At 39.0% G+C, this 14,769-nt stretch overlaps 1 protein-coding gene across 4 annotated transcripts in view; it reads left to right on the forward strand.

Annotated features, from left to right (window-relative positions):
• The window catches only part of MACROH2A1 (macroH2A.1 histone), a 71,433-nt gene that overhangs the window by 24,330 nt on the left and 32,334 nt on the right, over positions 1 to 14,769 (forward strand). For all 4 annotated transcript variants that reach the window (XM_077825234.1, XM_077825236.1, XM_077825235.1 and 1 more), the window contains exons 3-4: positions 11,341 to 11,447; positions 13,339 to 13,536. In XM_077825234.1, the coding sequence (XP_077681360.1) occupies positions 11,341 to 11,447; positions 13,339 to 13,536 (305 nt within the window). The remainder of the gene's footprint in view (positions 1 to 11,340; positions 11,448 to 13,338; positions 13,537 to 14,769) is intronic.

A 14,769-nucleotide genomic window follows, 5' to 3' on the forward strand; every position in this document is an offset into this window, starting at 1 on the left:
TTATAGTGGTAAGAACTCTGTTAGGTCAGTGAAATCTTGAGGGTTGGCTTCTGACCTTACTATGGACCAGTGCCTTGCTTTGCCTAGCATGCTTGCACATTATCTCAGCACACAGATATTCACACCCTCTGTACACACACATTCCATGCATCCTCTCTTTCTGCTCCCAGAATTCAGAAACTTTCCCTTTGACATAAGTTGAGCCAAAAACCAGACATTCAGTATGAGGTCATCTGCTTTTCTTTCATTACTCATGCCTTTGGCATTCGCTGTTTCCCCAAACTTAGGGCTTCAGTGGGTGTTTGGCATCCACCACCTTATTTATTTATTTATTTATTTATTTAATTTGTGTAAATGCAGGTTCATTACATATGCCTGCAAAGGTCAAAAGTTAAACCAAGACCAAGTCTTAAGACATTAGTAGTCTTCTGTACTGTGAACCAGGTAGGCCAAAACATACTGCTGTACTCGATCAAGTAACGTCTGGCAGCAGTTAGGTTAATCATGTTTGAATACATTTTTTTAAACATATGTAAACTGTTAAGAGTGAGTGTAAACTACTATGGAGAGGACACGCCACTGCAAAAAAAAATTTTTTTTTAGTTTGAGTTAAATAGGAATATGCCAAGTTGAGGGAAAGGAACTGTGCTGTAGGCAGGATCTAAACATTGCACATCAATTTTCATTTAAGCTTGAATTTGCTGTCAGAGTGCCCTAAAAACTGAACTCCTTGTACCTTTTTCAGTGATTAACCTGGAACTTTAAAAAGCTCGACAGTTGAATGATATTGATGCTTGCAAAGAATAATGGAAAGCTTAAGAGTGTAGAAAGGAGAAAAGAGCTGAACAGAAGTTTGAGTCAGATCAGAACGGTTTAAGTGGAAGTGGCTTTTGTGGCCTCAACTTGTATTTTATGTAAACATCAGTCTGTCATCTGCCTCACAAAACTTACAATAACTTGACAGAGTTAACAGTTATTGCTCAACAAGGCCCAGTTTTGATATAGCCCAGGCGCCAGTGCATGAAGGTTTTTTATCACATTCCTAAGAGTATGATTGCCTTGTTGAGGTTAGTGGGTGAACACCAAGGCTTGCACAGAGTAAAAAAAAAAAAAAAAAATCCCTTTAATAGATTTTCACTCCATCAAATTTCTCTGACTTTGAGTCAAGGCTGAGAATTGTTTTATAGGAATGTGGGGGGGGGGGGGGAAGAGTTATTAAATGATTCTACCATTGCTGTTAAGACTAGAGGTTCCATGGGGGATTGAATGGAATATGTAGGGGAAAGAATTCAGGAAACTCTTAACAATCATACTTGATTGGGGTTGATTGGGGTAAAACCTGGAACCATGTAAAACAATTCTGAACTCAGTAAAATGCTGATGGAAGGATTAATTTACAGAAATACAATAAACAGATTCCTTGTCATATACTTGGCTTCGTAGCAAAGACATGTTTTCTCAATGGGATTATACCAACATACACTCTTCTTTGATTTCTCAGTGTTGTTTTTAATTTTCCTTTGGTTAGAAGAGAGGCTTCAAACAGTTTTCAGAAGGCTCTGACTTCTTTCTTGTCGGAAGTCCTTTATTCAAAAATTGGCTTTGTCTCAACATGTCACCTGTTAGCTGTTACAAGCTGAATTTGCAAAGCTATGATTTCATCTCCCTGAAGAGAAGGTGGACAAAGGGCTTCCATACAGCAGAAATCACTTTAGTTCAAGAGACATAAACCAAACAAAGGGAAAAATCGTTCATCCAAAGAACGTGGAGAGCAGGTCCGTCAGCCATATTCGCATTTGGAAAGCAAGGCTAGAACCCTGAAAGCCCACCAAATGAAAAGGTTTTGTCATTTAGACCAGAAAAAGCTTTAAAGGAATCACATTCATTAAGGAGAAATAATATTTTGTTGAAGATGAAAATATAGAAACCACCCACTATCTATCCAGAGGGGAGGGGAATGGAATCAAATGTGTTTTCATCCAGGTCAAACGTTGCTACTGTGCATGCTTCATTTAGCACTTCAGTGACTTGTTTTATTTTAACCGCAAAGTCCATGCTTGTTCCTAAATTCTTTAGACGAGAGCAGAGCAGTGAAACACCATAGTGAAGAAAAGTGTATAAGGCATACAACTGGTTTGTGGCACACACAAATTAAACTAATTCAAGTGAGAATTTTATGAAATGCCCAAGAGGTAAGCAATGTTGAGTTTAGATGAGTGTTCAGAGGCTCATCCCAACCCTCTAGGATGAAAATTCACTCTGAAAATCACTCTAGAACATGCTTTCTGTGAAGATTTCTAATACAACTTGGTTGTGGTTCAGTAGGAAATGCTGAGAGCGCAGCTTTTCCTGTGGTCTTATCTCTGACTTAAGTGCAGAGGTGCACAACCTCTTTTGTTTTCTCTTAAAACTTTTTTTTTTTCCAACTGAACTTTTAAAAACCTCAGTAGCCCAAAAAATTAGTTCAAGTTTTAGGAACAGGTTCAGACCAGTTTTTGTTACCGAAATCCGTTTGCCCAGTTCTAAATTTTGCAAGGGAATTTTTTTCAGTTGATACAAATGATACAGATGCCCATGGACACAGTGTCTTAGCTGGATTGTATTTAAGAGAAATCTTTGTAACTTACAAGACTCCACTTTCTTCCATTTAATTTAAAAATCTTAATGGACAAAATATAAATATAAATCAACCAAACCAACATGTTCACATTACAACTTGTCCCCAAAGCCATTCCACGCTTTTGCTTCATAACCAACCATTAAAAACAGTGTCACATGACATCCAAACTGGTGTCTTGCATTACACTTTCCTTCCCTATCAATACACCTTTCTCAGCCTTTCTTTTACTGGAACAATGTTGTTTTTAAATCTGCAACAACAACAACATATTTTTTAAAAAACGGGGGGTGGGAGGAGGGCGGAACAGGACTGCTAGACCAGGTGTTCTCAACCTTTTTCTTTCTGAGCCTCCCCTCTCCCAACATGCTAAAAAAATTCCACAGCCCACAACAACTGTTTTTATGCATATCCAGTAGATTAAAAGCCAGGGCCGGTGTTAGGGGGTAGCAAGCAGGGCAATTGCCCAGGGTCTCATGTCACATGGGGCCCCGCAAAACTAATTTGCTCAGGCTTCAGCTTTGGCCCCGGATGGTGGGGCTCGGGCTTCACCTTTCTGTCCTGGGCTCCAGAGAGTGTCATGCTGGCCCCTCTCTGGTTTATTTTGGCAGACACCCTGAAACCTGCTCACAGCCCCCCAAGGGTGCCCAGACCCCTTGTTGAAAACCAGTGTTCTAGAGATCAATTTTTTAACCTTTATGTTGGTTAACTCTCGATTTTCAGAGGGACTGTGGATGAGAAAGCTCTCCTCGGCATGTGTCCGGGTTGCAGAATCAGTCCCTTAAATGTTAAACCCCACCTGATACTTGTGTTCCTTACTGAAACTTTTTTTTCCAAAATAAATATTTTGATGTGCGATTCTTTTTAGAAGGTGTATCTCAGATGTACACATCCTATGGCCCTTTACATAAGGGTTGCTATAGTAACTATCCATCTGGAAACAAAATGCTTGAGTAAATAAATGACTAGAATAAAGGTGTTGCACATCTAGCTAAAGCCTCAATCCTGTTTGTTTACCCTTGCTTTTGAAAATTGCTCTAAAACTCTGTTCTTCCGGTTGGGTGAATCTCTGTTTCCATCTCCTTGCCTATTCAGAGGTTGGGGTCCTCTTTGATTTCTCTGTGTTGATATGCTGCCTTTTAAGGGAGTCCCACCTCTCTGACATTATTCATGTACCAGCCATTAGCAGGTCTGGAAACTGTGCAAGATGAGCACTACCTATTAATCAACACACAGTAAGTGACTGCCTTGATTGCACTGAAACCTGGGGATGCAGAACATATTTGGTCCTTTGTCCCATTGAAATCTATGGGGAAAAGAAGGAACTTGTTGAAAACGTTGGACTCCTTTCTAGCCTTCCCCATAAATTCTGCCTATGGCACTGTTCAAAATGACTGTATTTTTTTTTTAAATGGATATATTCTAATGGGTAGCTTAGTGGGCTGAGCATCAGGTTGGAAAGACCTAGACTCCTTGAAATACGAGGTGTGAAACTGAGCCAGCAGGGTCCACTCGGCTTTTAAGCCCTGTGAGGTGTATAAATTGAGTTTCCTGTAGTTTGTGTGTGGATCTTTCAGATAAGGCCTTAAAAACTGAGGTCATGCCTCTTTTGCATGGACACTAAGGGCTAGATTTTCCAAAAGAGGAGGTCCATCTCTACCTGTGCAATTGCATGCTTAGACTTGCACATGCATTTACCATGGACATGTGCAACACATCTTGCAGAACAACAGTTACGGAAGATTAGTAACCATTTTTCATATGTGCAAATGGCCAGTTAGGCATCTAAAAATGCTCATTTTTATGCACAAATACCCAATTTATGTGTGTAATCATAGCTGTGCAATATTTTTACATCTTTTATTTTAAAAGTGTGTTGCTAAACATTTAGTGGCACTTTTTGAAAGAGCAGGGCTTTGCCCCAGCATGTCCGTTGAGAAATGTCCTACTTCGGTTGTTAATCTCCTAGTCCCAAAGTAGCAGCAATCCAAGCAGGGCTGTATGTAGTCTGAAGTGCCGTGGGTACACCTCAGGGAATTATGCAATTATGCGCCTGTGTAATTTCCCGCATAAAACATCTGACTATGCATTGTCGCATAATATTACATAATATTCCTTAGCAGATAAAGACCATGAAAAATGTTGGATCACACTGAGAGTCATGGGACCATTGATCGATTTTGCCAGAAAATGCCATGACAAAGATCCCACATTGCAAATATACCAGCAAAAGAGAAAGTACAAGATTTTCCTGGACAGGTTTTAGAAGATAGAAGAAAAATCTTTTGCAAAATGTGCAATGTTGTTCTGGACCACCAGAGGAAATTGACCATTGCAAACCAACTCATCCAATCACAGAAGCATTTAAATAGAAAAGCTGCATTGCATGGAGAATCACAAAGAATGCAGCGTGCACTTTCAACACAACCACAATAGCACAACATGAGCACTTAGAGGTTGTCCGTGACTGTATCTTAACATGTGCCGCTTTTTTCCATGTTCTCTGTGTGTGCGCATATATATATATATATCTTCCTACTGTATTTTCCACAACATGCATCTGATGAAGTGGGTTTTAGCCCATGAAAGCTTATGCTCAAATAAATTTGTTAGTCTCTAAGGTGCAACAAGTACTCCTCGTTCTTTCTGCAAACATACTGTTATCTAAGGCAGACCATCCTTTTATATTCCAATTTCTAAACACTTGAATGAAGAATAGTGGTGCAGTTCCAGGATGTTACCAGCTGCAAGAGGCATAACTTACACATGTCTACAAAACTGAGAAATAAACTTGAGGACAAAGTGAAGGATAACTACGTGTCAGTTATATTCAATGAAATGACTGATGACAAGGGCTGCTATGTACTTCACATTTTACTCGCACCTGTGGTGAAAGCCAGTACTGGGAAAGGGTCTTCCTATCTTGCTGACTTGCACTTCTTGCGGAAAACAAATCACAGCACTGTGTCTCAAGCAGTCATTCAAAACTGTGCAAAGTTATCAAATTGTATGTGGTTGTGTTTGACACGGATATGCCGCATACATGAAGAAAGCTTACAAAACTGTACTGTCTGGACTGTTTCCCGGTAGCATCCATGTAACATGCTTTGCTCACATAATCAATCTGGTGGGGGAACATTTTTGTAAGCCATTCAAGGATGTCAGCACATTGGTAAAAGCTTTCTCACAAATGTTCTATGTGGCAGGGGACAGGAAAATGAGGTACTTAAATTACCTCAGGCAGAAAGTTCCCAGTATAACAATGGCACCAGACCCAGTGGCAACTAGATGGAACAGCTGGTTTGCTACTGTTCAGTACCATGAAAAGCACTTTCAATATTATCACAGCTTTGTTAAAGAAGAAATGGAGGTGTGTGACAACGCATTCATTGCGGGAACTTGAAAGAGTGCTGTCAGATGAAACCCGATGTTTAATGCTGAAGATTGTTTTATCAATGAAATGTGCAAGCCAATCATTGACCTAATGGCTATATTTGAAAGCCAGAGACTGTGCACTCTTTTTGCTTTTCAGAAAATGGACAAACTGCTGTTTTTCCTTGAGAGAGACAATGGTTTCCTCCAAAAACTGAGTGTTAACAATAACCACTAATTAAAGTAGCAAGTTGGTGAACCTGTTTTGTTCAGCTGTTGACAATTCAGCTGAAAAGCTGAAGTAGTACATTAGTGATACTGAGAGTGGGCAGCCCTCAGTTAAGTTCCTAAAATGCATAAGGATTTTCAACCCCAGAAGACTTCCTGTAATATCTCATGTGAAGAAGGATTACACCTCAATTCCTGGCTTCAGTGACATTTCAGCAGAGGAGTTTGCTTTGTGTATCGGGAAGGTGGCACCCGACACGATCCAGAGAACTCTACAGTCACGGGAAATTGACATCACCATGTTTTGGTCATCAACAGCCGACCATCTTCCGAGTTTGAAAACATTAGCTTTCAGATACATAAATGCCATAACAAACACAGCTGATGCTGAGTGCAGCAACTCGCTGTATAATCTTGTCTTCTCCTGTCGGAGACATTCTCTTTCAGAAGACAAACTGAAAGAGCTGATGTTCCTTAATTTCAATCTTGGAATTTAAAAAGATTTTATGTTAACAAAAAATCCATTGGTTTAGTCTTATTAATACTTTATTTTATTTTATTTTTTACTTACTGTGCTAATATTTTGGTAAGCAGTATGAGAGAAGAACCCAATATAACTGCACAATAATTTTGTTACATTGCACAGTACTTGAGGTACCTCAAGGACTCAGAATTCTTTTAATTGTTTTTTGTATTGCACTTGGACTTTGAAAAGATGTGAGAATTTGAAGTACTGCAGAAAAGGGGTAATTTTGCTGAAATTATAAAAAAAACTAACCTCAATTTAACAAGTCCTCATTTCACAACTTTATTTAGTTTTAAAAATCACACCCACTGGGTCACATTTTTTTTGTTCAAGGAATATAAAGCCCTACAGTAGATTCCGTGATAGTGCACTTTTGTCAGTTACAAAATTTGAGTAATTAAAGAGATTTATTCCACTGTCTCCAGGTTACCATGTGACATAGACCTATCCTAAAAGTTCAGATGCAAACTGGATAGTTAACTTCCAACCCAGAGTTCAGAGATGTGTGTAATTTTTCCTATGGAGAGAAGACCAGATTTTCATTTCACTTAAATCATGTAAAATGTTGAAATCTTACAATTTACAATTGGTGTAAAACTGATGTTAGAGGAGAGTGACTCCAGCCAAATTATTAGGGTCCAAGAAAGATTTTGAACCTTCTTGACCCCAAAAGTTTGGAGGTGGTGTGATCTGGAGGGTTGATTTGGATCTGGCTTCAGTACTATCTTTACTAGATACATTTATAATATTGATAATGCTTAAATTAAATGCGGGAGGGGAGGGCAGAGAGGGCATCAGTGCTTGAGAAGGAACATGTGCTTGCAGCTTACTTTTGCTGGGCTGTGGGTCATTTCGATGCACTGGCAGCTTGTTGGATTCTTGTTGGAGTGATGGCAGAGGAGTAGGGAGAAGCAAAAAGAAAAGATTTCCCCCTCTCCCTTTGTGGCCCTCTGCTCCAAAGCAAAGCTTTCTCCTTGCCTTTAATGCCTGAAAAGGAAGTGGGTTACCTCAACTTCCCTAAAGGACCATTAGAAAACTGTAATTTCAAAATGAGTTTCCTGTCCAAGGAAGAGAGCTTAGCACTTACAAGAACAGTTCTCCACTATAGGAGGCAGACATTTTAGTTTTATGAGGAACAAATAAAACATTCCTCCATGCTTTACAGGCATAACACTTTCTTAGGCTCTTTCGTTACAAAATGACCTGTCTACATAGTTACGCTGATCAGATGCAGAGAATAACATGACACAAGTGTTAGCAGTGGCTGATGTTGTAAAGAGATGGGGGGGGGGGGGCAGGGGGAAGGGAGGGCAAACAAAAAGTAGCACATTGTTACAGCCAATTCCCCCCTTACCTTTCAGCCAGCACTAAACCCTCACACATAAGGATCACAATGCCTGGATTGAGGTGTTTCAGTTCTTTATTACAGTGGTGCAGTCCTCCCAAAAGCAGTGGGGATGCACTGGGTGTTACTTAGAGCAGAATCTGTCCCTTGGAACTTAACACATTTCAAACATCTACTGCGATATTAGAATTCTGTAGTGATGCTGCTAAGCATTGTATGTCTGAACTTTGGGTCATGGTGAGTGAATGACAAGAGGGTTATGCAGGTTTTAGTCTTATCTATGGAGGTTTGGGAGATGCCTTATCCTACTAGTTCTGATTTTTTTTAACAGATTTGTTGTTTGTATGAAATATATTAATTAATATTGAAAGACCAAACCCAAGCCCAAGGACATGAATGTTCTTTCTCTGTGCCACACTCAAGTCGTCTACCCTTTAAGAACATGAGGATATTGAAAGCTTGCTGAAGTCCTTGATGAAACTGAATTGTAATACAGACAGAAGCAGCTATGAGTTTTCCAATATGTGTCAAAATTGGCTTTTTATGGGAGTTGTGATTAAAAGTAGCCTCAGAGTCATATTAAAATCAGTATAATATAAAGCCATGGACTGTGGCTATATAGCGTTGCTTTCTCAAGATTTACAGTGTTAGAGGAAAGTGATCTGATGTGAGCTTTGATATATTTTTTAAATCATCTTTTTTTCATTTCCAGCCTACTGTCTTTATTCCCTTCCACTTGTCCATTAAAGCAAGTTTATGCATCAGCTTTCATTGTGTATTCAGTTCATTTGTTAGCAGGGTGGAATGATTTCAATTACCTGTTTTAATTTTGTTTTGCATTTGTACGTTTTAGTAATTTTCCTAAGGAAAGATTGATTCTCATTAGTTGGAGACCATAAAAACTAGTTGTTTGCAACTAAATATAGCCTTTATACTAAATTTGGTGCTTGTTTTTGCTAACCAGGAGGATACACTATATTTATATACATTTGTTTAAGCAAATGTATATCTTAACTTGCCTTTACCTTTATTCAGAGTCTTAATTTTTACATTTCGTATTATGTTAGAAAATGGTGAATGATGCATTATTTATTTACCAGGTGAAGACTTAATTTTTTTACTTGTGATTTGTGTCCAACTCTGTGTATGGAAATACAAATTAAATTAAAATACACAAAAACAGCATTTTAATTTTTTTATTAAATAAATCTCCCTTAAAATGCTGTATACATGAGAAAAAATTATCAAAGTTTATGAAAACGTTTTGGGTTTTAAAACTAACTGATTTATTAAACAAAGGAAGTATTATCTGTACTTAATGAATTGAACTAGTTATTTCTGGTCACCACATTCTTCAAGATTTTAGTGCTAGTAGGTGTCATTCTCTTACACCTACTCTTTATTCATATTGGAAGGGGAAAACAACTTTCCTGCCTTTTCAACACCCAATTGATTTCTTAACTTTGAATGAACTAGTCATTGAGTCGAGCTAGGTGAACAAACTAAAATGAAGAAAATGTTCTCACTGTACCTGTAGAAAAGGCTACTGCTGTCAAAAACTGGTTTAGCACTTCAACAAACACTGGTTCCAGGTTAGCGATTGACTTCCACCAGTTCAGTGGTTTGACTTTATTTTACTTAAATCATTGATTTTTATCCATCTTGGTTGTTGAAAGAAAGAGTCGGGTACAGTAGCCCTGATGCTCAGACATTTTCCTTTAATTTCTCCTTTTCAAAGATTACCACTCACAGGTTTGCAAAACTAATGATCCAAAAGCAGTAGAGAAATAGTGTCTTTTGTCTCCCCCTGTACAGACAATCTAAAAGTGAGCAATGGTATTTGAATGTGGAGCCAGATAAACATGAGCATGTTGCTGTAATTTCTGTATTTGTGCCCCATACTCTCTATTTTAATTACTTCTGGTTCCCTTACATTTTTTGCCTGAGGCTTGTTGAGCTGAAGATAGATAAGTTAGCGGATAAAGCACTGGCCTTTCATATTGTAGACAGTTACACAGAAACAAGTTAATCCCCCCCTAATTCAAATCAAGAAACCATCATGCATGCTATAGCTAAGTACAATTTGACATGATTGGAAATCTTTTCTCAGGAGATAAGCTACTAGGAGTGAACAAACTTGACGTGTCAATTACCTCTCCTCTAGGAGGGAAACCTTTCCTTGAAGCGCCAAAAATCATTAAGTCGCTGCCGCAGCAAAGAGATTTTGCACTTTTGCCTGCTTGTCTATAACCTAACTTAAATGTCTGTATGCCTGCCTAATGGCACTACAAATGAGAAACACAGAATAAACATCTCATTCAACTATGAAAAAAATGTAGGAGGAACAAAAGCCATCACCCAGGCTAGTGCTGAGTGCAGCAAAAAGTTCTAATTTTATGTGCATACAGTACTCTGAAGTCTGGCAATAACAAAATCCTAGAAAATGTACAAAAAGTTAGTTCTGGGAACTCAAAAAACGGTCAATCAAGGTTTCTGATTTAGGAGGACATGAAACATAAATATAGTTTAGATAGTAGGACTTCAAACAGGCATTTAATCTTCACTGACATAAATATTAAAGGTTTCAGAGTAGCAGCCGTGTTAGTCTGCATTCGCAAAAAGAAAAGGAGTACTTGTGGCACCTTAAAGCTTATGCTCAAATAAATTTGTTAGTCTCTAAGGTGCCATAAATATTAAGAGACAGTGAGAACTGTTGCACTTGGTCTCTCATGAGACAGTATTTTAGCACAGTTTAAAACAAGTTCGGCTTGTTCTCTCTTACATGAGTGCAAATTAGGAAAAACTCCATTGGATTCAGTGGAATTACACGAGTGTAAAATTAAGAAAAGATCTGAATCCAGCCCTTTGAGTTGCAGTAACCTCAAATCTACAGCGTACATTGCTACATCTTCACAGATCTGTAAGCGCAGTAATGGATTTTGTGAAACTTTCAGTGCTCTGCCTCCAAGATTAGAGTCCATCCTCAACCATTTATATTGCATTCCCTGACCAAGTGAGGCAAATAGTTCTCAAAAGGTACTACATAGTGCTTTAATATTTGTTTATATGCAATGTTGTTGTAGCCATGTCGGTCCCAGGATATTAGAGAGACAAGATGGGTCAGGTAAGATCTTCTATTGGACCAACTTTTGTTTGACTGTTTGAGAATTGACATCTTATAGCCCTGTTCACCAAACACCCATTGGGTTTTAGCTATCATATTTTAATTAAGAAGGGTTTATTTTCCCCCAGCGGAAATTCTTGAATTGGCTGGAAATGCAGCAAGGGACAACAAGAAGGGTCGAGTCACTCCTAGACACATCCTGTTGGCTGTAGCAAATGATGAAGAATTAAATCAGGTAAGAAAAGTCTCCATCATGTGAAGGCCAGGATTTCTTTTAGGGTTTCTTAAATTATCCTTCCATATTACTGAATTGTAATTCAAGACCTCTGCTTCTTGAGCAGGCCACTGGGAAGCAGTTCATTCATTCATTCATTCATTATGGTAACTAGTTAAAGTACTCGGCTTAATTACATGTTTCAGGGAATAAAATGCGCAATGCATAGGCGATACAACACAACCGTTGCCTCCTCTGAGACACCAAGGTAAAGCCTCCTAGGAAACTGAGTCCGTCAATTCCTTTGAGTTGATATTCCTGTATGTATCCTGGTTATGTATATCTATCTTTTTTGTCCTAAAACTTTCTTAACCCATTGGGGCCAGACTTCAGGAGTAAGAGGGCTGGATTTTTTTAGATAGTCAAATAAATTCAGACATAACTAGTATTTGTTTGTCATTTATTTGCATTGGAATCACATCACCTAGAGCACCAACCAGGATCACAGTTCATTGTATTAAGTCCTGTACAAACACATAATAAGAAAAATTCCCTGCTGCAGTCCAGTGTTCCACTAGCTGAAAAAACAATCTACTCCAGCCATCCTCACTACATGGTTTAGAAATCCCATAATATTGCCCTGTTCATCATTCCTTTTGTGAGTCAGGGGCCTTACCTTATAGATCCTGAGCTGTAATCAAGGAGCACTCGGTGCAGATCAAGATGGGAAATGCAACAGGGGCTTTAAGTCACTAATTCAGGAGAAATCTTGATGCTGGTCTGGTGCAGGGCACTAACTGGAGAGTGGAGTTAAGGTTGTCTTTAGAATATGCAACTGGATATATTTCCCAAGTACTTTTAGTTAATAGCATGCATGGACTCTGAGTGTATTTGAATATATATCTACCTCAGTGGTTCTCAGACTGTGGGTTGGGACCCCAGAGTGGGTTATGACCCCATTTTAATGGGGACCCTAGAGCCAGCGTTAGACTTGCTGGGACCAAAACCCGAGCTCCACCCCCACCCAGGATAGTGGGGCTTGGATTGTGGCCCCCTCCACTCCCCCCAGGTCATGTAGTAACTTGGCAGAAGGGGGTCGCGGTGCAATGAAGTTTGAGAACCCCTGATTTCTACCTTCTCTTAACTGTTCTATTTCTGTGTTTTAAAGGCTTAGATTCTTTTTAACTGTAACATTTCTGGACGGACACACACACACACACACACACACACACACACACACACACACACACACACACACACACACACACACACACACACACACACACACACACACACACACACACACACACACACACACACACACACACACACACACACACACACACACACACACACACACACACACACACACACACACACACACACACACACACACACACACCCCCTTCACTTGAAGTTTCATGTTTGTTAATTTCTTTAGTTTTTAAAGATTCAAGGAAGTGCAGAGTTTAAGAGCTCCATACTCACGCCTCCCCCGGCACTCCCTGCAATGTGAAGCTTCGGGGCTCCCTCTCAAACACACACTGCCCTGCAAAGCTCCTGAGTCCACAGATATGACTACCCTATTTTTTCTCTCATCTATAGCTGAATAATTTAGTCTTCATTACACACATTTGACAGCATAGATGAAAAATTAATCGTTTGTGAGCACAAAAGACATCCGGGATGCATAGCAACATGCAAGAATCTGTGCATTTTCTGGCTAAATTGTTCAGTTTAAATTCATGTTGTGTGGAAAGGGTTTCTTTTCTTCACAGATATTTATTGAGCTATATAAAGACATAATTAGGAATAGACCATACAGAATACAGTGCATAATAATAAACACTGTTCGCTCTTTATCACTGTGTAAATGCTGGATTTCATTATTTGCTACTTTATTTACGTTTAGCTATTGAAAGGTGTCACCATAGCCAGTGGTGGTGTATTACCAAATATTCACCCAGAGCTGCTCGCAAAGAAGCGGGGGTCTAAAGGAAAACTGGAAGCCATCATCACTCCACCCCCAGCTAAGAAGGCAAAGTCCCCATCACAGAAAAAGACTGTATCAAAGAAAGCAGGAGGCAAGAAAGGATCAAGGAAGTCCAAGGTAATCTGTATATATCAAACCTGGAAACGTGCAATGCAGGAGCTGCTAAAAACTGGAGAATCGGAGAGACCTAGATGTGTGTATATATACAGTATAGACCTATATAGTAAATATCCTAAAGGATATTTTCCAGTTCAGGTGTGATTGGGGTAGCAGTTTCAATAGTAACATAAACCGTTACCAAAGTTCAAATAACAGCCCTCTCCTCAAGGTGTCTCAAAGCATGAAAGTCAGTCAAACTGGCACATCTGCTGTGAATATTGCATCCCCTGTGTGGAGGCAGTTTCTGTATGACTGAGGAGGTGGAGGTTGTAACTGTGGCATGGCAGGATTGTGGCTAGCCTATCGATGAACCAAACAGATCCAAAAATCTCACATAGCCGCTATAGTGGCAGCTGTGCAGTGGTTGCGCGGGTGCCTGTGCTCTGCCACTGGGTGAGAGGGGCAATTTAAATTTACTTGGATTTCACATGGGGTATCCACATGTGGCACTGAGAAAAAGAGGATTTGGATAATTCTATCATAACTAAAATCACATTAGAACAATATCATTTTTCCTTCAGTTGCAAATATTAAGAAAAAGTATCACATTTTAGTTTGCTGATTTTGTTAGTCAAGCATTTTTTTAAAAAGTAGATTTAATAATTTCTTCTCATTTAATAAATTTGCTGAAATTCAGCGATGGCTTTTGTTATCTCTTTGAACTGAAGACAGGATTCTACCAGAGCAGGTAGTTCGATCTCTTTCTGCATGGAGAAGTCATGATATTCAGCTTGCCTAAATACAGATTCTTCAGCAGAAGAGTGCCATACATTTGTTTTTTTATTCCACATTTTTAGGTTGCTGTAATGAGACTCTTCTGAATTTTGAGCTGGAGACTTCTTTAATTCCTAAATACTAAATGTACTTCATTCGAAATTTGAAGAGAGAAAAAAGTGGGGGGGTGGGGACGGACGGCATCCAATCATGATAAATGTCTTGTAGTAAAATAGGGAAATTCATTTTTGAACTTTTTTTTACTAGAGTTTCCATTTATAGAGGTTAGGAATTTCTTTCTAATTCATGTGCTTACATGCAAGCTTTAGTGTGTGAAAAAAATTGTGGAAAATTACGCATGCAAAATTCTGGGTGCAAAAACGTTCACAGGCATTTAATGTGCTGCATTTGAAAATGTTGCCTTTTCTGGTCAACAAAGACAATACCTTTGTCTTGAGCTCTCCATTCTGAGGTCCT

Source organism: Eretmochelys imbricata, chromosome 8 (genome assembly GCF_965152235.1).
Source record: "Eretmochelys imbricata isolate rEreImb1 chromosome 8, rEreImb1.hap1, whole genome shotgun sequence".
NCBI lineage: Eukaryota > Metazoa > Chordata > Testudines > Cheloniidae > Eretmochelys > Eretmochelys imbricata.